The 24,076-nt window shown below is 40.4% G+C and overlaps 1 protein-coding gene and 1 long non-coding RNA gene across 2 annotated transcripts in view; one reads left to right on the top strand and one right to left on the bottom strand.

The window, feature by feature from the left end:
* The first annotated feature begins 690 nt into the window (after positions 1-690).
* Positions 691-24,076, top strand: part of LOC121715178 (major histocompatibility complex class I-related gene protein-like) — a 30,764-nt gene continuing 7,378 nt past the window's right edge. Inside the window, exons 1-6 of the mRNA XM_042100623.1 lie at positions 691-879; positions 1,481-1,732; positions 3,566-3,844; positions 8,798-9,085; positions 9,592-9,711; positions 10,706-10,744. Coding sequence (XP_041956557.1) covers positions 822-879; positions 1,481-1,732; positions 3,566-3,844; positions 8,798-9,085; positions 9,592-9,711; positions 10,706-10,744 — 1,036 coding nt within the window. The 5' untranslated portion in view covers positions 691-821. The remainder of the gene's footprint in view (positions 880-1,480; positions 1,733-3,565; positions 3,845-8,797; positions 9,086-9,591; positions 9,712-10,705; positions 10,745-24,076) is intronic.
* Positions 18,957-22,683, bottom strand: LOC121715197. Its single transcript, XR_006033550.1, has 3 exons — positions 22,389-22,683; positions 20,550-20,826; positions 18,957-19,917 (listed from the first exon to the last, which is right to left on the bottom strand). It is a non-coding gene; the product is annotated as an uncharacterized LOC121715197 (long non-coding RNA).

A 24,076-nucleotide genomic window follows, 5' to 3' on the forward strand; every position in this document is an offset into this window, starting at 1 on the left:
ACCTCTCTGGCGGGTTTTTGGATCAAAACCAAAGCAGAATATCTCGAGATAGCCGTAAAAGCGCTGAAAACGTTTCCCACCAAGTATCTATGCGAGACCGGGTTTTCGGCAATGACTGCAACTAAGACCAAATTGCGCAATCGACTGGACATTTCAAACACACTGAGGGTGTCACTGTCTTCCATCACCCCCAGATGGAAGCTTCTTGTTGCAGGGAAACAAGCAGGGCTCACACTGATTATATTCGTAATGCACGTTTAGTTCCCATGTTTTGTTCCCATATTTTGTTAAGCATGTTCACACTTTAGCTTCAAGTTGTTCAATATTCATAGTTCATAGTGTTCAATTTTCACTTCTTCAAGTTCACGTTTTTCACAAGAGATCGTTACCTTCACTGTTCATACATACCTGGAGCTAGTTCTTTTCAAGGAAATGCATGCACATATGGAACATGGAACATGGAACCCCCGACCCCCCCCCCCCCACCCCCCGCCGGTCCGTGAAAAAAAAATAGGAATCAAACCGGTCCATGGTACATAAAAGGTTGGGGACCCCTGTTATAGAGGACATATCTGTCTCTTGTTGAGCACTTTAGTGAGATGGAGTCCTTGTTGCATTGATACTTGCAGGTTTGGGATGAGGATGACAATATAACAAGTAAACAAAATATAATATCTGGAGTGTGGGTGGAGTTCTTCCCAACAAAACATTTCAGGAAAGAGTAGAATCTCACATGAAGTGCTGCTAGTGAAAGAGGCAGAGAATAGAAGCACCACATTTCATCAGATGAACTGAAAGCAGCACTTGATACATGCGTCACCATGTTGAGACTACCGTTCCTCTTCTGTTCATTCCAGATTTTCTTGACTGTGAAATCAGGTAAGGCTGCTTTCACATTTTTAACCAAAAACTGTACTGTATTGGTACACACACTGGGGATTCTGCTTGTGACATTTTGGTATTTACACATGAAAATTCTACCACCTTTGTTTGGATAAGTGTAAGCTAGCGAATGTGGCATAATGATGGCTCTTCTCTTGGTTATTGCAAAATCTTAGTGACTCGGTTGAAACATTGGAGGCAGCTGAAACGGAAGCATGACAGGAAGAGCTTCCTGGGGGGTTTTCTCTCATGTGTGGTAGTTCATTTTCAATCTCAAGGCACACAAGAAGAGGATCAAGAGGTAGAGGAGGAGCAGCCTGAGTTTGAATAAAAAATAACTTTCTTTGTAGAGATGTTTAGTCATAACTATCAGGTCTCAGATGACAAAATAATGATCTTATCATTCATGATATTCTTTAGCAAGTGAGGGGATCCTGGGTGAAAGTCTTGTGGTTAAGCGTTTCCATTTTCATGTGCAGAGTTCATGTGCAGAGTTCAGAGTTCATGAGCAGAGTTCATGTGCAGAGTTCATGAGCAGAGTTCATGTGCAGAATGCAGAGTTCATGTGCAGAGTTCATGTGCCTCCTTCTTTTCTCAGGCGCTCATTCTCTGTGGGCTCTTTCCACCCTCATCATTGGAGACACTCCGTTCCCAGAGTTCATCACAGTGGGGATGCTAGATGACATCCAAGTATTCTATTACGATTCAAATGTGAACAACTTGAGAAATCAACCGTCTAAACACACTGAATGTATTACACAAGAAGCTGCTAACCTTGTCTTCGGAGACCTGTATAGACGTGTAAAAAATATAGCCTTGTTCTCAAAACACCAACTTAACCTGACAGGTGGTAAGTGTGTGGTGCCTCCATTGAGATTTTGTATTGCTTTGACAGAGAAATCTACCCTGTGTCTATACTCAATAGTAAATAAAAAATAAAATAAATACATTTGAATTTGAATAGTTAGTTGTGCTGAAATGTTCATCGACATTGTGGCATCAGCTCTTGATGAATTTGGTACCCCCTTATTGCCAAGTAACCAGTTATGTTGAAAATTGACAAAAAGTAGAATTCCAACAAAGTGGTACTTAAATCCACAAGAACCTATCCCAGTAACACTTTAAGTGTTACTCCAGACCCCAGGGTTAATTTTCTGCATTAAAACACATCAAATAAGCTGTAGACACAGTATTTTTTGTCAACCACTACAGAGCTTGCCCCGGTATACGCTATAGCCGCAAATCCCAGTATCGCAAGGATTCGTTGTACTGTCACGTTTAGTTAAAGGAGAATTCCGGTGTGATATTGACCTAAAGTGTATTGAAACATGATACTGAGTGTGAACGTATGTCTGATAGCCCATCTCGGCTTGTCCCCTGCACTCCAAAATCTGGCGCTAGTTAGCCGATGCTACCAACAGCTTTTTCAATAGCGGTGCTTCGGCATCGGGCTAACCATGCAAATAAATCACTGTTTTACACCCATTTACGAGGCTCAATGTATCTCCACACTTCATTGGTAGACTTCCGAGGGCCCTGACATTTAAAACGAGACATTGAGAACTTTGAAAAAGCACTGGTAGTTTACTTACAAGACGATTTATACAGACAGTATCTTCACAAAGTTTAGCGTTTGCAGCCATCTTGAATTTAGTCACGATAAGTCGAGCAACGAGTAAGAATGAACAGCTATGATAAGGGATCAGATTCCAAAAATAATTCAGTGGAAATGCATGGATTCCAGTTGCTGCTACTGGAAGAAACTGGAATCCATGCATTTCCACTGAATTATTTTTGGAATCTGATCCCTTATCATACCAGTTCATTCTTACTCGTTGCTCGACTTATCGTGACTAAATTCAAGATGGCTGCAAACACTAAACTTCGTGAAGATACTGTCTGTAAATCGTCTTGTAAGTAAACTACCAGTGCTTTTTCAAAGTTCTCAATGTCTCGTTTTAAATGTCAGGGCCCTCGGAAGTCTACCAATGAAGTGTGGAGATACATTGAGCCTCGTAAATGGGTGTAAAACAGTGATTTATTTGCATGGCTAGCCCGATGCCGAAGCACCACTATTGAAAAAGCTGTTGGTAGCATCGGCTAACTAGCGCCAGATTTTGGAGTGCAGGGGACAAGCCGAGATGGGCTATGAGACATACGTTCACACTCGGTATCATGTTTCAATACACTTTAGGTCAATATCACACCGGAATTCTCCTTTAATCTATTATTCGTGCTGGGGTTGGAGGAGCTGGTAGGGAGAGTTGGTAACCGTTCTTAACAGTCTTCTGTAATAAACTCTAGGTTTGCTAGCTACGTTGTTGGTGCTTCGTTTTATGTGTAGGGACCCTGAGCAAGCTACTGACAAGGTTTGGTGCTGTTTTGAACAATATCACTGGTTAAAAAATTCTATTTGGGAAGCGTTTGGCTCACCGCCCTTAGCTAATCCACTGTTTGTGATTTGGGGCTATAGCGTATAGTAGTGGGCTTGTAGTGGTTGATCAATGAAAAATACTGTCTCAATGGTTTATTTGATGTGTTTTCATGCAGAAAAACACCCTGGGGTCAATTTTCGCCAGAATTACACTTTAATGTAAGTTTATTCACACACACATGCACGTAGTATTCCAAAGAATGTACATAAGCCTGAAATGTGGATGCATTTTGTTGTTCTTTCCCAAAGGAATACACATCCAGCAGGAATGGTCTGGTTGTGAGCTATTAGACGGTGGCATCCCTGGTCCACTGCTATCTCGAGGTGCTTTTAACGGAGTGGATAACGCAGAGTGGCAGTTCAGTCTGCACCAGAAAACTCTACGGTCTGAAGGTTTATGGTCCACAGTGTGGAATCATATTGAAGCAAATACTCATGAGTTACTGTGTGCAAATGTATACGGCCCAGTTTGTATTAAAGCCCTGAAGAATTGCCTTCACAATAAGAAGAACGAGGTGATGAGAAAAGGTAAGTGATAGCCGTCTCTTGTGATTGACTTCTTCCCCAATAGAGTTGTGGTGACCAGTGAATGGACTGACAGACTGAGGGCGTGGCATGGATGCAGAGTCATGGCTGGGTCATAATATTAGTGCAATGGAGCTGGCATGTGGTGACAAATTGGTTTTGGGACTGATTGGTGTCGGTCACGGTTAATAAAGTGGCAGTGAAGACAGTTGTATTTAACAGGGATATGAAATGGGAGTGCAGTGCAGGTAGTTCAGGGGCCTGAGGTATGGGAGCACTGCATCCCACTGGACATCGTTTATCTGTCTCTTTATGTGCTTGTGGGAGCGCTGCATCCGACTGGACATCGTTTATCTGTCTCTCTTTATGTGCTTGTGGGAGCGCTGCATCCGACTGGGCATCGTTTATCTGTCTCTCTTTATCTGTCTCTCTGTATGTGCTCGTAGGTGCAAGCTAAGTGATGATAGTATTATTTTTACTACCATATTTATCTGGAGACTCAGTCAGGACGATGGAAAATCAAGATACAGGCTTTTATTCTTTCAATGAAGTGTGACTGCACATCAAGGGAGAGGAACATGTTTGTGTCACCCCAGCAAGGGTTTCACCAGCACTCTCTACTGCAGTGTTTCTCAAACTTTTTCAGAGGAAGGACCACTTAACAAATAAAAAAGAAACGCACGGACCACCTAGCTAAAAAAAAAGATTAGACCTACTTCAACAGTATATTAGCCTACACTATAGGCCTACTCACTGAACCACCTTGCTTATTGTCTTTGCACATCGTGTCAGAGGATTCATATGATTTAAACTGGCATATCTTACAGTGTTGAGAACTGTTTGGATTTACATACAAGTTGGTTCAATATTGCAAACAACTCGTCTATATTATATTTTATCATGTCTGCTCACGGACCACTTGGAATAGCTTGCGGACCACCAGTGGTCCCTGGACCACACTTTAAGAAACACTGCTCTACTGAAACAGGGGAATATCCTTGACTTAAATATGTTACAGGCAAAGAGGGAGGACGTGGCCTCTTGTAACACCATCAGGTCTGGTCACTCGTATTGTTCTTTAATTAAAACTTCCCCCCCTTGCCTGGGATATTCTTATGAGGCCTCACACACCTGGTGATAAGCAAAAGGTACATAGACTCATTGAATTCTGACCACTCAAGGATAAACACAGGACACTCTCACAAATTGCCACAAGAAACACACAGTACTGGCATAAGGCTGATTCACAATACTCTCAGTGATCACTCTACCCAGTCCTACAGAAACACCTAGCCAGTTTCCTGCCTTTGGGCTTCAAAGAGCCAAGTGTCAGGGTCTGAAAAGGCCCAATATATGAGCTGGGCTGCATTCTGTCCCTTACATCTGGTTTGAAGTGTTGTTTTGACGTACATGAGGTCACACTTTTTTGCAACGTTATCCCATCTTTATGCTTGGGCCTCCCATCGAAACTGTATATTGTACATGGATGGCCTGACTAATACATTGTTAATCAAGATTTTGTTTAAACTATCTTTGTTCTCTGGTGCTGTGTGCATGTGTGTGTGTTATCCCTGGTGCTGTAGGGGAGATAGCAGGTGGTTGGACTGTATATTACACTATTAGGTTGCGCCGTTCAGTTTTCATCGAACACAATCAAGGAGTGCCGGCCAGAGCACTACTTATGTTGAATGGGGGGGTTTTGGTTGGAAAGGATGACGCAAGGCGGTTTGAGTAAAGTTCTTCTATTGAACTGCAGTATTTACAATACTGTACATGGGTTTGGATCTGCGTTTATGTGCTCGCGTGATCCTAAACACAACAGAAATAAATACAATAAATCAGATGCTGTCTGTGGCGTTACTAATCTCTTCACACCACACTAAGCACTATTCCAATCATTAATACACATAACTGAGGTAGATGAACTGGATTTACATTGGCAGCATGTGATCTAGACAGGTTCGACACAATCTACCAAATAACTACAGGATTACTCACAAATATGCATCAATACTAACTTAACTTTATCTAAACTGCAATATTCGGTCACTTACGTTGGTCATTTATGCACACAAACTCAAGGATTAATTCAGATGAAAAGAGAAAACTTTCTGAAGTCAGGTTGTCACGGCCCACAGGCTCAGGACAGGGAGGTAGAGTTCAAACAAGATAGTTTATTCACAAATGAAAACCAGGAAATGGGTTGTCAAACCCAGGTCGGGATCGAACAGAAGTTCCACTGGAAACAGTAGGCCAAGGAGGGTCCAAAACACAGAGGATCAGCAAACTTAACGGAAGAAGTCCCAAAACACAGAAGATCGACTTCACTACAGTAGATCCAAATCCGGAGGTGACTCGTGGGTTCGGACCAGGAGGACGCTGGAACAGGCGAGGGGAATCCAGGAGGCGTATTCCTTGTGAGTCAGGCTGGTGGATAGCACCTTGGTGTCATCACTGACGAGGTCAGACAAAGACTGAGGGGAGACTGGGGTTTAAGTAGGGAGTGAGGCTGATTGGGAACAGGTGCAGGTCATTAGTAAACTGGGGAGTGTGAACGAGTGAGGGGAGCTTCAGGAGAGTGAGCAGTGGGTGTGGCTGGAACCAAACCTGGTGTGACTGTGACACAGGTATAACTGAATCATGGCATCTGAACTACACTAAGGGTGCATTCAGGGCACCTCGGAATGACAAGGACCGCCCCCATGGCTACTTTGTTTTACTGACAGCAAGTGTTCATGTGCTTTGCCGTAGGAATGTGTGACAAACACGGATGCCACAACAAAGGTTAAAACATACACTCACTTAACCTAAACAAACAACTGTATTTGCTTAAAATATAGTGTAAGACGCTCGTGAAAAAGATATGCAGCTTTTAAGTGACGGAAACGGCAAATTCCCAAGTTCACATTAAAACTGTTGGACATGAAAGGCCACATGGACTACAAACGAACTACAACATGACGACAAAAGTGATGACGAGCCCCTAACTGGGCAACTCTGTTAGCAAAATCTAGCCCCAGTTTCCGACCTCTGACCATAGACAGTAAAAGAAATGGATGAACAGACTCCGTCATTTTCAATGGGAGGGCACTGAGTCAAATAGAACTATTTTTCAGTTGGTCCCCCCAGTACTGCGCAGACTCACACTTAACTTTGTGACGTTAGCCATAGAACTGAATCTTGTAACTCATATGATAGATACACAGAAATTCTTCTCACACTTCCTTCGCCTTCAAAGTCATCAAAGTTAAACATTTATTTATGTATTATTATTAATATCATCCTCACCAAGTCAATGTGTTAATGTTGAAGCTACCATACATGATCATCTTCAAAAACAGTCATGTTAAAACAAAACAAAGTTATAGCCTTGAAGCTAATCTTCTTTCCACTTTTCCGACCTACGGTCAATCCATCGAAAACCTCTGAAATGATTACTGCTGGTTTTTTTTAAATTAGGTTTACTTTTTTATTATTATTAGGTTGCCTCTGTGTAATGCTTTAATTTAACATACAGTCGTGTATGCTAGGTTTTGCTTATGAGTTACCGTCATAGACAGAAAGGTGGACTGAGCTTCTTATCCAAACAATACGGTTATCTCCCTACGGCGCGAAAGAGAGATTACGTCAAAGCTAGCTTCCCTCCAACCGAACAAGCTAACCATTCTTCTTACAGGTAACCAACGTTACGGACTAGGTAGTGGAGTCTGTTTTGCCTTTGTAGTGTTTATGTGGATTACACAGAAGCTACAATATCAGCACAGGATATATGTTATATGAAGTTATGGTATTTCAAAAAAAATCCTAGAATGAATGGGCTTCTATGGGAGTTAGCAGAGAGGTGGTCCCTCCAGCCTACGTCGATTCTTCTACTTCCGGGAATTCGCCTGCCCCCTTGCTTGCCTCTGACTCACACATTAGGCTTGTTCGACTTGGACTGAGTCTGACTTGGTCTGGCTTTCTACGTAAACGTGATCTTTAGAGGCTAGCCGGGAGGAGCTACAACAGAGGGCAGCTCATCCCGGACAGACAGGCTACAGTCTGCCTGACGTGACTCGCGGGAGACATCGCGGGAGATATCGCGGAATGTTGTTTGCAATAAACACAGCAGAACTTTCATTCTTACTCATTAAAATGAGCATGATGACTGACAAAATAAATTCTTATGATGTAGTTTAAATAAACCACTGTTGTCATACAGTTAACAGGCCTGCATTGTAGCACATAAATTCAATATCAAGTGTTTCCCCTATATGTGTGTCTATCTATTTAGCCAACAGCAGAAAATAACAGAATATCCAAACGTTTTCAGTAGGAAGGACTAGCCTACCATTGTTGCAGAAATCACGTATAAGAAGGTATCCCTTCGATTTCTGTTTATTTTCGCATATTCCAACATAAGTAAGCAGCATGAGACTTCCGTCATAATCGTCATGAGGACATTCCTCCCAAATGGCCCTATCACGTCCAAAGATTGTTAAGGCGGCTGACAGAAGTCGGACAGAATTTCTAACCAGCAAGCATTGCTTCCATCCCAGTATGCATTATGTTCAACCCAGCATGCATCACATCAAGTCAGATCTGCACAGATCTGCCTGAAGTCGAACACGCCTCATGAACGCTAGGAAAGATGGAGGAATGCGTGATGTCATATCCTGAAACTAGCGATTTCAAAATAAGAGTTATTAAGCTTAATTAAGCTAAAAGTCCATAGCCTTTTCTACAGGTGCTGTATGCATGTGTGTGTTATCTCTGGTGCTGTGTGCATGTGTGTATTATCTCTGGTGCTGTATGCATGTGTGTGTTATCTCTGGTGCTGTATGCATGTGTGTGTTATCTCTGGTCTGATGGAAGGCAGGGGCAGGGAAGTGTTCATGAGAGCCCTCATGCAAGTTCATGACAGAGTCATAAGATTATTGCTTTGTGCTATTTATGACTAAGTTTCATCCTCTGCAGTGAAGCCCAGAGTCAGGCTCCTCCAGAAGACACTCCCAGACTCCAAAGGGGCCAAAGTGACCTGTCTGGCCACTGGTTTCTACCCCCGTCACATCAACCTGACCCTGCTCAGAGACGGCCAGTCTGTGTCTGACCACCAGATCATTGGGGGGGAGCTGCTACCTAATGGAGATGAGACGTATCAGATGAGGAAGAGTCTGGAGGTCAGCGCAGAGGAACTACAGCATCACCACTACACCTGCACAGCTGAACACCTCAGCCTGGACAACAAGCTGGACATTGGCTTAGGTATTACCTGGATCTAAATGTCATGAGTATGTTTTGTGTTGAGTTGCTTCAGTCGGCAAGTCTGGCAGATTGAGGGGACTTAGCCAAAATGTTGAATGTTTAAAACCCTCAAGCCCCTCCCCACTACCACCGAGCTCCCTCCCATCGAGTTTGTGCGATATTGTAACGTGCGAGAGGGGGGAAGGGAGGATCTGTGGTGTGTGCATGAACTGTGATTGACAGTCAGATCTCACACAGCCCTGCACTAATTGTACCAGGACTGGGAGCTGTAGATTTTTCAAAACAAATAACAGGCTTTAGGTGTAGGAAGGGCGTTTTTTTTTCTAAAACCAGCTGTTGTTCTGTCAGAGCATAGTGTCGGTTTCAGTGAATATGATCAAAAAATATTGCCAACTTTAGCTTTAATGTTACTGTATTGCAATATTAATAATAATTTACAATAATAGTAATAAATACTGATAGAATACAAAATAATATTAATAATATTTTTTTTCTGTTGCTGGCAGAGCGTGAGTGGGATTCAGGAGCAACAACCATATTGTCATCTGTGACGGCTGTGGCAGTGCTGGTGTGTGTGGTTGGAGCCACCTGTGCCGTCATTATATGGTGGAGGAGGAGACGCACAGGTACAGTACACCTGTGTTATCATTATATGGTGGAGGAGGAGACACACAGGTACAGTACACCTGTGTTATCATTATATGGTGGAGGAGGAGACGCACAGGTACAGTACACCTGTGTTATCATTATATGGTGGAGGAGGAGGAGACGCACAGGTACAGTACAGTACACCTGTGTTATCATTATATGGTGGAGGAGACGTACAGGTACAGTACACCTGTGTTATCATTATATGGTGGTGGAGGAGACGCACAGGTACAGTACACCTGTGTTATCATTATATGGTGGTGGAGGAGGAGACGCACAGGTACAATACACCTGTGTTATCATTATATGGTGGAGGAGGAGACACACAGGTACAGCACATCAGTGGCTACTGTGGTTCTAACTGACTATTTGGTTTGGAGTCATTCAGACATCAGTGAGCTTGCAGAAGTGAACTGCTATGCTGGCATATTATATCACTAGAAAGTTAGTCACTATTGTGTTGTAGGTTACAAAAGCCTTGCCCGGTCCTTTATTGATAATGACTTTAATGTTAATACCAATTTTGCACAGTTTGGTACTAATCTCCATCGTTTTTTGGAAGCCATTAAAGTGCTAGTTCCATGATTATGCCAATCATTATATGGTCAAAAAAGTCATTCTCTGTTGAACATCTTTCCCCATTTCAGACAGTTAAACGGGAATATTGGTGAAAACTAGACAAGTAAACAAGAGTATAGAGCAGTTCTGCACCTTTTGAAATGCAGTTTAGTTTTTTGGTGGCTGCAGTTAAATCAGTAATGACATGATATCATTCAAAACATCCGTTCAGACTTTGCTCTGTGTAATTCTGTGTAGTTCCATCTGCCCTTCATCTCCCATGCACATGTAAGAAGATAGCCTATAGTGAACCAGATGAACCAGTTAGATGAACTCATGGGTTTAGAAATGTTTTTGTGGTGTTATGTTTCGTATCCTTCACCTGTTGACTTGTGATGTATCACTGTTTCATAGGTCAGGCATCACAGTCGAGTGCCTACACGTCTGTTCTAAGTAAGTAGCTCCTACAAGGTGTGCACACACACACACACACACACACACCTCAGCTAAATCGTCAGTGACTTGGACACAAATTTTGCCCAAACCTGTTATAGATTCTCTATATAAAAAAGTGGTGATTTCTTGTGGCTTGTCATATCCAACATAAATCATCTTACTCTGCATCTGTATTCCAACGCCGGATTGTTTGAGGGCAAAAATAGCTGAATGTATTTTATTGTGGTAGCAGTACTATGCACCTGCATCCCTTACATGCATGAGCTGCTGGATGCTGTACTGATCACTGAAGTAGACTTATTAGGATGCTGTACTGATCACTGAAGTAGACTTATTAGGATGCTGTACTGATCACTGAAGTAGACTTATTAAGATGTTGTACTGATCACTGAAGTAGACTTATTAGGATGCTGTACTGATTGCTGGTGCTTATTAGGATTATTAGGATGCTGTAGGGCCTACTGAACGCTGGCGTTTATTAGGACTTACTAGGATGGCTTTACTGATCACTGGCGTTTATTAGGACTTACTGGGATGGCTGTTCCCCTGCCTCTTGATTGGGAGTTTGAGTTTGAGAGCCACATTTGGATTTGAAGAGGAAATGTAAATCATGAAGACGACTTCAAATTGCATTAATTTCAGTCTGGGATTTACATGATGCGCTATAGGCTATATTCTTCTATTATTATTATCATTATCTAAATCTGAAATATACAGCCTTTTTAACGGTTCGCCTACAACAAAACTGCATTTAGGCTTACCTGCATGGTTAACCAAAATATCCAAAACCTACTCGTTAAAATAGACGAATAGACAAAATAAAATAAATCTAATTAGTGATAGCCTATTAAATGTGTTAATATCGTCCTGTTACGATCAATTCCTTAGTTCTCAGTCTGGAGTTGGAGGTCTATTTTGCTTCAGCTATCTTCTGCATACTGGTGGAGAGCGTCCCAACGGTATGAGGTCTGTAAACGTTCGGGAAACAGCGAAGAGCCCTGGAATAGCACAAATTTATTCAACGTCTTGTGATTGTCAAAGACGTGGACAGATAATTAGCTAAATAAATCATTGTTCACGACACGGGTTAAATGATCGAAATGAGTGCGATGGTGCAATCCTGCCAAACTTTCCAATTAGGTGGCAAGGTGTTTGACATTAAATTGTCTAGTTTTAAGCAGGTCAGTTTCACATAATAGCCTATTTGTGTCTTTGGGTCTGGGTAACTCTTGTGACAAAAAAAAATGCTGTTATAGGCTACTACCGTTTTTCTGAAATTACAAAGCAGTACAACAACATATCTATGTCCAAAATATAGTGCATTTGTACAGTGTACAATATAGTCTAGTGCAATGCAGCTTTTAATGTCCAAAGCCTAGGCCTAGGGGAGAACACTTTTCACTCTCGGTTATATTTCTCCGTCTTACAATGCGTTGAAATGGTCAAATTGTGATTAACTGAAAGCTTGGGATCTCAGCTACAAAATGTATATATTCAATGTCAACAAATGATCCCTTGTTTTGAGTTATTATGATTAAAGTGGTGTTGTGCACGTGTGCCAACCTGCCCCATGCACGGGGTTGGTTGGCACATGTAGTCGGGGTTGGTTGGAACACCTATGTTATAGTCCTTTGCAGTACTTATTTTGCTTTTGTTTGAAGTGCTCATCTATATCACTACCTGTAGGGCTTTGCTGATTTATTTTCTGTGTGTTTTTCTTCAGTTTTTCTTCTTTTTTTTTACTTCAAATGTTTAAAAAGGTCTGAAATGCTTCCAAATGTAAAACTATGTTCAGTAATAACAATGTTAAAATAAAGATTGATGATGTTTTTATGTGTAAAATACAAAGTTTATAGATTTGTCACAAAATAGCCATAGGGAATGTATTTGCCAACTAACCCCAAAATCAGTTTGCCAACCTGCCCCGCCCACATTAGGTCAAACTTTTTTGCACAAATGCTGTTAGCCTGCTAATATCAGTCACCTCAGGTTTTTAAACTTCATTTTAAATTATAGATGAGTCCCCTAGCAATCAATTATAATGAATATTTTTTTTTATATCCCTAACCCTTCTAGGATGTATTTAGTGGGAGGTGCATATTCTAAGTTTTTACACTACAAAATCAAAAAGTTGAAAGGGTTAATGACCTGAAGACCAGTTACATACGTGAGTTTACTCTACTCAATAAGGCCGTCAGTTTAGTGTTGGAATTTTGTTGCAGCTCCCTCTAGTAGCCTGGATATTAACAGTGTTTCAACCTGCCCCTGTTCCAACCAGCCCCGGTCTCCCCTACTGTATTTTCCCGCATAAGAACTACACATATTCACCCAAAACTTTTTTACCGTTGTCTCACCAATATATAAGATATGTCTGTGAATTGCAATAGTGATAAAATGAAAAAGGAATGAAAGGTGTTCTGATATTTTATTTTATTTATATTATATTTAATGGTCCTGCAATGTTTTCTAGACATATCTTAAATTTAGATAGATAGATAGATACTTTATTGATCCCCAAGGGGAAATTCAAGAAATGTCTCCCCTCTACTTATAGATCCTTGCTCCTAATATCCCAATGTATGGGTGTATTTCATTATATGACTCCAACAGAACACCTACAGAAAGGAGAGTGGTGTCCTGCTACAAACAACAAGACAGACAGCCAGCATTTAAACAAGGCCTTGTTTGTCCTTGATTTGCTACTTGTTTGTCTATTTCCTGAAGAGGTTAAACCATACTGGCCTTGACACCTCAGTCCTTGCTTCCATTTACAGCTGTGTTGTGGAGCACATCCTATGGTCTACTGCAGCGGGTGGGTACAGAGGACAATTGGCAGGTAGATATGGTTGTTGCTATGCTTAATAAAGTGGTTGCTATGTTGGTTGCTATGGTAATCATGTTGGTTGCTATGGTGGTTGCTAGGTTGGCATTATGGTAGTGGTTGCTAGGTTATTGCTAGGGTAACTGACAAGGTCTCTATGGTGTTGCTAGGGTAGATATGGTGGCGGTTATGTTAAATAAAGCAGTTGCTATGCTGGTTGCTAGGGTAATCATGTTGGTTGCTATAGTGGTTGCTAGGCTGTTGCTATGGTAGATATGTTGATTGCTATTTTAAACATAGCGGTTGCTAGGTTATTGCTGAGGTAACTGAGAAGATTGTTATGGTGTTGCTAAGGTAACGTATGGTGGTTGCTATGCTAAATAAAGTGGTTGCTATGCCCGTTGCTAGGGTAGTCACATTGGTTGACAATACCAAAGTGGTTGCTAGGTTGTTTCTAGGGTTATTGAGATGGTTGCTAGGGTCGATATGGTGGTTGCTATGTTAAATATAGCAGTTGCTATAGTAGTGGTTGCTAGGTTGTTGCTAGGGTAACAGAGAAGGTTGCTATGGTGTTGCTATGTTGGCATTGTAGTGGCGGTTGCTGGGTTGTTGCTAGGGTAACTGAGAAGGTTACTATGAAAGGTTGCTATGGTGTTGCTATGTTGGCATTGTAGTGGCGGTTGCTGGGTTGTTGCTAGGGTAACTGAGAAGGTTGTTATGGTGTTGCTAGGGAAGCTATGGTGGTTGTTATGGTGAATGAAGTGGTTGCTATGCGGGTTTCTAGGGTAGTCACAGTGGTTGACAATATCAAAGTAGTTGCTAGGTTGTTGCTAGGGTAATTAAGATGGTTGCTATGGTGGTTGCTAGTTTGATGTTATGGTAGTGGTTGCTAGGTTATTGCTAGGGTAACTGACAAGGTCTCTTTGGTGTTGCTAGGGTTGATATGGTGGCGGTTATGCTAAATAAAGCAGTTACTATGCTGGTTGCTAGGGTAATCATGTTGGTTGCTATAGTGGTTGCTAGGCTGTTGCTATGCTAGATATGTTGATTACTATTTTAAACATAACGGTTGCTAGGTGATTGCTAGATTAACTGAGAAGGTTGCTATGTTAAACATAGCAGTTGCTATAGTAGTGGTTGCTATGTTGTTGCTAGGGTAACTGAGAAGATTGCTATGGTGTTGCTATGTTGGCATTGTAGTGACGGTTGCTGGGTTGTTGCTAGGGTAACTGAGAAGGTTGCTATGGTGTTGCTAGGGTACGTATGGTGGTTGCTATGCTAAATAAAGTGGTTGCTATACCGGTTGCTAGGGTATTCACATTGGTTGACAATATCAAAGTGGTTGCTAGGTTGTTGCTAGGGTAATTGAGATGGTTGCTAGGGTCGATATGGTGGTTGCTATGCTATGGTAGTGGTTGTTAGGTTGTTGCTAGGGTAACTGAGAAGGTTGCTATGGTATTGCTATGTTGGCATTGTAGTGGCAGTTGCTGGGTTGTTGCTAGGGTAACTGAGAAGGTTGCTAGGGTAGCTATGGTGGTTGTTATGCTAAATAAAGTGGTTGCTATGCAGGTTTCTAGGGTAGTCACAGTGGTTGACATTATCAAAGTGGTTGCTAGGTTGTTGCTAGGGTAATTAAGATGGTTGCTATGGTGGTTGCTAGTTTGACGTTATGGTAGTGGTTGCTAGGTTATTGCTAGGGTAACTGACAAGGTCTCTTTGGTGTTGCTAGGGTTGATATGGTGGCGGTTATGCTAAATAAAGCAGTTACTAGAGAGGCGGTTTCTAGGTTGTTGCTAGGGTAGCTATGGTGGTTGTAATGCTAAATAAAGTGGTTGCTATGCTGGTTGCTAGGGTAGTCACATTGGTTGACAATATCAAAGTGGTTGCTAGGTTGTTGCTATAAGTCGATATGGTGGTTGCTAGGTTAAACATAGCGGTTGCTATGGTAGTGGTTGCTAGGATTGTTGTTAGGTTGTTGCTAGGTTGGCTATGCCAACTCAACCCTCACATATTCACAGACTCTGTAGCACCCCCTACAAATCCTTTTTTTTTTCAATCTTTGGCTCCGCCTCCTGGCAACACACAAGCAGCTAGAGGTCTCAAATTGCACAAACAATTATGTTTTTACCCCCTTATCAATATATGTGCCACATGTTGGTATTAGTTGATAATGACTGGTGTAACCCTATCAAGGCCTGTCTAACCTATGCAAATTAAGGACATCTGAACCTAGGGTTAGCATTTGTGTCTTGCATACCTCCTAGACTGATTTCATTTTGCAATTGACATCTGTATATGACACAAAATTTGAGTGTGTAGTAAAATCACATCTCACATATTCACAGACTCTATAGTGCCCCCTAGAAATCCAATATTTCCTATATTTGGCTCCGCCTACTGGCAACACACAAGCCATTAGATGTCCCAAATTTGACAAACTAGTTTGTTATCATCCCGTGTATCAAAATATGTGCCACATGTTGGCATTATCTTGAATTAACTGGTGTAATCCTATCAAGGCCTGTCTGACCTATGCATATTATGGCCAACTAAACCTAGGGTTAGCATTTCTAACTTGCATACCTCATAAACAGACCAAATTTGGCATGTGACATCTATCTATGACATAAAATATATGAGATACGTAAAATCACACCTCACACATTCACAGATTCTATAGCGCCCCCTAGAAATCTACATTTTCCAATCTTTGGCTCCGCCTCCTGACAACATACATGCAGCTAGAGGTCTCAAATTTGACAAAGAAGTTTGTTATCATTCCCTGTATCAAAATACGTGCCACATGTTGACATTTCATGAAATAATGGGTGTGACACTTATCTAGGCCTGTCTGGCCATATGGTAGTCTCAAATGTAGTTTCTGAGTATGTCCGGTGCATCAAACTTGCCATGGCAGGTAAGATCAGTGAAATTGGGTTTATTTCAGCACAGCACACCTCTGTGTATCATATTCAAACAAAATATGGATGTTTTAATGGTTTGTGTATGATTTAAGAACTTTTGTTGGTCAACATCTGTGAAAAACATGCTCTCTCAACGGCCATTTCTGAAGATTTCTTGTGCATCAAAATTCCCACAGCACCTAAGATAAGTGAAATTGGGTTTATTTCAGCACAGCACACCTCTGTGTATCATACTCAAACAAAATATGGATGTTTTAATGGTTTGTGTATGATTTTAGAACTTTTGTTGGTCAACATCTGTCAAAAACATGCTCTCTGAACAGCCATTTCTGAAGATTTCTTGTGCATCAAAATTCCCACAGCACCTAAGATAAGTGAAATTCAGTTTAATTCAGCACAACACACATCTGTTTATCAAGATCAATCAAAATATGTAAGTTTGTGATTGCTTTAAACAGGGGGGTTGTCCAATACACATAAAGCAAACAGCAAAGGTATGCTAATACAAAGCAGCACTACAGGCACTAAATAATCATTTACATTAGATCAGATTGTCATTGTGCAGAGTAAAAGTACAAACAGGGTTCCCACTGTAAGTCAAATGTAAAATTCTATGACTTTTCCCTGACAAAATAGTGTTAATTTTGTCACCTATTTTTAATTTAGTCCTAGTCTTAGTCTTGTGACGAAATGTCCTTTTTAGTCTTTGTCATATTTAGTCATTCAAATATAATTTTTGTTAGTCAAGTTTTAGTCGACTAAAAGTCTCGTCATTTTAATCTAGTTTTAGTCAAAAGAAAACTAAAGGTATCTTAGTCTTGGTCAGTTTTAGTCAACACATTTTAGTCTTTTTTTTTATAACAAATTATTTCTGATTACCATTTGAGTCAAATAGTGTTTCACGCATCTCAATTTTCCAACAATATTGTGTGTCCACAAGGCTACTCGTCTGTTATAATTACTCATTCTGATTTTTTGTCAGTCAGTATGTTTACATGCACAGGTAAGTCGAGCTACAGTTATAGCTCGGCTGGGATTTGACCATAGACGTAAAAGATTTGAATGGACCACTGTCATATTCGTAGACCAGTGTTTCTCAAAGTGTGGTCCGGGAATCACTGGTGGTCCGCAAGCTATCCCAAGTGGTCCGCGAGCAGACATGGTAAAATATAATATAGATGAGTTGTTTGCAATATTGAACCAACTTGTATGTAAAAACAGTTCTGCAACACTGTCTATGTAAGATATGCCAGTTTAAATCATATAGTATGAATCCACACAATAAGCAAAGTTGTTCAGTGAGTAGGCCTATAGTGTAGACTAATTATAGGCTACTGTTGAAGAAGGTATAATCTTTTTTTTTTTTAGCTAGGGTTAGTTAAGTGGTCCTGAAACTGAAAAAGAAGAAACTGTTTGAGAAACACTGTCATAGACCAAAGTATTAATGTTTTACTCCGCCTCGCTAGATGGCGATATACGCCCAAACACAACACATTCCCCAAACAGACTCTCCATCTTAGCCATAGCTAACTTGCTAGCGAACTTTCCATATTAGCTTACTTGCTAGCAAACTTGGCATCATCAGTCTAAGTAGTTAAATAGTTGACATTACATGATGAACATTTTCGTATGGACATTCTGGGGGATGTTAATTTGTATGAGAGAAGCTTCAACTTCTGGGTATGTAGCATTGTGGCATACAGCTTAGGTAGTTAGCTTGCTAACTCTGGCAGAAATCTCCAGTGTTCTTGTTCCATGTAGTTTTGTGTTGCAGCCACAGGGTTGCAGCAACAGCACGTAGACTAGCCTACAGGAAAGCTGTTGCGTATGAACTCATTCGGAATATTTTGAAAACGTAACAGCTAGATATTCTGTCTTCTCATTTTGTAGACGAAAATGAAGAGAGATTTTATCTTAGTTTTTATTTCATGGAAGACATTTTAGTCTCGTCTTTTTTCGTCAACAATAATGCATCTTAAGATAGTCTTAGTCAGTGTTTCAGGACATTACTGCTGTCTCGTCATCGTCTCGTCTTAGTCATGAAAAAAAAGGTTGTTGACTAACATATTTCCTCTCGTCTCGTCTGACGAAATTAACACTATGACAAAACACCTGAATTTCCATTACTTACTATATAATGAGTAGTACAATATACCGACCAGAGCACTCGCATAGCAGTGTAGAGTATATAGTATTTTACTTTTTTAGAGCGGGAGATGAATAGGCATTGAATTAACACAGTTGGGCTACTCAAGCAAGCTGTAAAGACAATAACCAGATATACACCAATTCTGTGTGGAAATATGTTATGCATTTTGGCTATTAGATCATAAACTACTACAACAAAATTGCCTGATATTCCATGACTTTGCCCCCAAAATGAAAATAAATGCCCTGACTTTCCATGTCTGGAATAGACTTTCTAAAATTCCATGATATTCCAGAAATTCTATGACCCGTGGGAACCCTGTACAAAGCAAAAGTGCAATGTGATATACAAAGTATAGACAGATGGTGCATAGGCAGGACAAGAAATATAGTGTCGTGTAGACAGTAATATGCAGTTGGTTTACAGAAGGTGGTTTAGAGTCATATACATTAGATATAAATATGGGCAGTGTATTAACAGAACATATGAGAAACAGAATAAATATGATATTCAGATATGAACCAGATACACAGATATGTATAGTACGTACAGCTACAGTAACATTATAAGAGTAGTAAGAAGTGTATGTTCAGGATGGATAATATGAAGAGCAGTAGAATATGGTTATGTATAATTATAATTACAGTATGTGCATTTGTAAATAAATAACACTATGGGGTGGGATAGGGTATTGGGGGCTTAGTTGATGGGTTGTCACCGGGATACAGAGCTACAGTCCAGTAGGATGACAGCTACAGAAAAGAAGCTTCCTCTGAACCTGCTGGTTCGGGTGCAGAGAGACCTGTACTTATTATTATTATTATTATTATTATAATAAAGACAATAATATTTTTCAAGACCATAGAGAATGCTGTTGTAGTACTCTAGTCTTGAGGCGATGAGGGCATGGATGAGAATGATGCATTGTTGAGCTGTCTGGTCACAGTAACACAAGACCCATCCTGTCAGACTAGGCCAGAAGTCCCATCACCGGAATGATGTAGAGGACTCTGAGACAGTCATGTGGCGCCTTTGACCAGTGGCCACAATACAGAGGACCCCTAGCCAGTCAATGAGCAGTGCTTGACAAGCATCATGTGTAGAAGACCCATTTTGCAAAACAATGTAGACACCCATCTATTCTCAGGAGCAGTCCTTCTATAGCTGGCGGGAACAGCTGCAGAAAAATTCCTGGGCTTTGCCTTGCTCCTTCCTGGCATGTCTGGTCTCACTATGTCTTTCTGCTTTGGTGATGAGCCTGACAACAGCTGACAACCTGGAAATTATAAATAAAAGTGTACATAGAAAGACATGTTAAAACATACTGATGACTAAAGTTCACCTATACAACACAGACCTATGCCTTTAATATAGTGCGCCAAAGTATTTCAGGAGGTGGAACACGGCCTAATTAATGTTAATGGATTGGTTTAGGTGGTTGAATCAGCCGTCCCTTAATAGTGTAGGCCAAAATGTATCAGCTGAACAATTTGTTTCTCGCTCTACAATATGGGCCTATGTATGCCTTATGATATGCCAGAGTAAGTAGGAAAGTGGGACATGTCTTAATTGATATTAATTGACATCTAGAGGCTATAGGCTTTCAGAAAATATATGGTGTAGGTGGTCAGTTCAGCTGTCCCTTAATAGTATAGGCCCAAATGTATCAGCTGAACAATTTGTTTCTCGATCTACAATATAGGCCTATGTACGCATTATGATATGTCAAAGTCAGTAGGAAGGTGGGACATGTCTTAATTGATATTAACTGATATCTAGAGGCTATAGGCTTTCAGAAAATATATTGTTTAGGTGGTCAAACAATATGGGCCTATATTTAGCACAGCAACAACCATATCTACCATAGCAAAATCGCAGTAAAAGTAATGTAAAAATGACGTAAAATACCTGCCAATTGTCCTCTGTTTCCACCGCTGCAGTAGATCATGATGTGAGGATGCGCTCCGTAACACACCTGTTAATGGAAGCAAGGACTGAGGTGTCAAGGCCAGCATGCTTCAGCCTCTTCAGGAAGTAAACAAATGAGTAGCCAAACAAGGACAAACAAGGCCTTGTTCACATGCTGGCAGTCTTGTAGTTTGACACCATTCTCCTTTCTGTGAGTGTTCTGTTGGAATCATATAATGAAATGCAACCCATACATCAGGATATCAGGAGCAAGGATCTGTGAAAACATAGTAGAGGGGAGAAAAAAAAAAGACATAAAGATACGTTACATGACCATCCCTAAACAACAGCATTGGGCAAGTTACTTCAAAAGCGTAATGCATTATTTATTACTTGTTACTGTCAGTAATTTGTTACATTACAATATTACTGTCTTTTAATTGTAAGGCATTACACTACGTTTACATTACTTTCACCAAAATAACAGAAAATATGGATTTGGTGTTCTCAATAGATCTTCATGTGTTCAATGCAGCTCATTACACTGCAGGAGGTGATGTGGTATGGCATAATGACTGAGCTAGGCTTAAGGCTAACAAAAGAACAATATAATGGTTGCAGTTATGGCTCATGGGACAATGTCGGTCCCAAAGGCCAAAGGTCACTCACAACTTAATATAGTAAAATATAGCCATAGTGAAATTGTATGTTGATTTTAAATGGTTCTCATCATTGCTGGTTGCCTTTCCTTCCACTTAAAGTGGTGTAGACTTAATGCAAATAATTTGAGAATAATGGCTACGATCTTTGTTTGTAAAAGCAACATTTTAGTTATTCTCACTGCTTGAAATGAGAAGTAAAGCCTAACAATGTTAGATCTGTTGCATGAATGGCAGAGATAACTCAAATTCCCTTTCTACAGTCATCTAAACAAGGCAAGTCCAGGACCAGCATAGAGTACTTTGTGTCAATTGAGCATTTCTCAACTTTGGATTAAAAAGCAAAGTAACTTCAGTTACTGAGAATTGTACCGAGTAAAATATTACTGAAATTGTATTGGTAATGTCTTACGTTACTGCATTACAGCAAAAAGCAACGCATTACTGTAATTACATTACTTTTTTAATGCATTACTCCCAACACTGCTAAACAACACTTCCTTTCTCATTGTATCACTACTGCAATTCATAGACATATATTGTATATAGGTGAGACAAGTGTAACACTGGTGTGGGTATTTAAATACTGGAATAGGCTACTAAACTATCCACAACTTCAAGTGTCAACACTGTAGAAATTTGGAGGAGTATTAGTTCTTATGCAGGAAAATACAGTATAGGCTACTTTGGACAAAGCTGTATTGCACTACGTAGTACACTACAGAAATGCGCTATTTTGGAGATAGAAACGATGTTGTACTGGTTTGTTTTTCAGAAAAACGGTAGTAGCCTATAACAGAATTGGTCACATGAATTACCCAGACCCAAAGAAACAAATTGCTTATTACGTAAAACTTACCTGCTTATAATTTCATGTCAAACACCATGTCAACTAATTGAAAAGCAGGATTGTATCACCATCGCACTCATTTCGATAATTTAACCATAACGTGTCGTGAACAATGATTTATTTGGCTAATTATCACGTATTTGTCCACGTCTTACAGTATAAGACATTGAATTGTAGGCCTACTAAGAAAAAAACACTAAATTCGCGTGATTCTAGTCGTTTTAAAGCATGAAGAAGTTTTGGTCAGGATAAGTATCCCTATATTTTATTCGAAACAACAAAAACCAACAACAACATTATTATTTACTAAATGTACATAGATTAACTTACCCCACATGGCTCTCGCTCTACGATGCGTTTCCGCTTTCTTGTGGTGGCGTGTGTCACATGACAGCAACCATCACGCACTTCGCCGTTTCCTGTTTACATACCTCGTCATCACTCCACGTTCCAGAAGCGTTCTGACCGGTTCTGATGCATTGACGTACATAGCCAGTTGCTAGCTTTTAGTGCTAATAAATCTGCCGGAGAAACACCTTCGCAAACACAAACTATGATGAGTCATGACTCATGATTTCATTCACCATGAGAAACCTATGATATAATTTATCTTCGTTTCAAAATTGCAGTCATTCATAACATGAAACACAGTAAATAATCAACTATCAGTACAATTAAATCAATAGTAAATCTCATTTAGAAAAGATCCAATATGGCGGAAAGACCGTGGACCATAGACAGTAAAAGAAATGGACAATAGAGTGGTGAAGTCCCGCCCATTCTACTTCCGGTCCATGGGACCTATCTTTCAAAAAATTATGAATGGGAGTTAATGGAGAGATAATAATTATTTTTTGGTCCAGTTTGAATTGTGCCACGAATTTCACATATGTGAAACACATATAATTTTTCACGTCAAGAAAGTACTGTTGTTCGATAGACTTCAAAAGTTATGTTGGTTTTGTGCGAATCCACTCAGTGGACTACATCTCTCGTCTCGAACGATGTACGTCACCAACGTAATGAAACGATAAGAGCTGTTATGCTAGTTATCGGTTGCATCTTGCTGCCTGCTATGTCACTTAACAGTATGTAATGTACAGTCTATGGACGAATACAACTTACCTGATGCGTTTAATCCTCTGACTCATGGTATTTTCTTCGGCAAGGAAAGCCCAATTAAGACCTGTTGCTGGTATGCTTGTACAATCTAGTGTGGCTGTGAATGAGCTAACGTCACTAGCGCGACTGATGGGTTTGTAGTCGTTGGAATTACGATCTTTCACAATGTTGTAATTCAATAGTTATGAAACAAACTGCAAATGTCTTTACATGAAAAATTGTCTTTAAAATGGACAAACATCATATGGGTAATTCAAGGCACAAGACTGCCGTTCAAGACTGCCGTTCAAATTTTTTTGAAAGATAGGTCCCATGGAGGCAAACGAAAGGGGCGGGACTTCGCCACTCTATGGGGGTGTGGTTAACAACGCGTTCCGCAAACTGCTGACTCGCGAAATGTATTTTAGCAGGTCACAAAATGATTTCGTGATTCTATTATGCATTTCGTCCATGAAATTATCGTGACACATAATTCATTCCGTAAACTGCTGACTCACAAAATGTATTGCAGCAGGTCACAAAACTGATTTCGTGATTCTGTTATGCATTTCGTCCACGTAATGAAATTATCCTGCAACATAATTCATTCCGTAAACTGCTGACTCACAAAATGTATTGCAGCAGGTCACAAAACTGATTTCGTGATTCTGTTATGCATTTCGTCCACGTAATGAAATTATCGTGACACATAATTAATTTCGTAAACTGCTGACTCACGAAATGTATTGTAGCAGGTCACAAAATTGATTTCGTGATTCTTTTATGCATTTCGTCCACAGAATGAAAGCATATGTCACTGAATGCATTTCGTAAGTTGTTAAGTTATATTGCGTGGACGGAATGCCTTCTGTAACACAACACAATACTTCTGTGGACGAAATTGAAAAAGGATGCAC

Source organism: Alosa sapidissima, chromosome 8 (assembly GCF_018492685.1).
Source record: "Alosa sapidissima isolate fAloSap1 chromosome 8, fAloSap1.pri, whole genome shotgun sequence".
NCBI lineage: Eukaryota > Metazoa > Chordata > Actinopteri > Clupeiformes > Clupeidae > Alosa > Alosa sapidissima.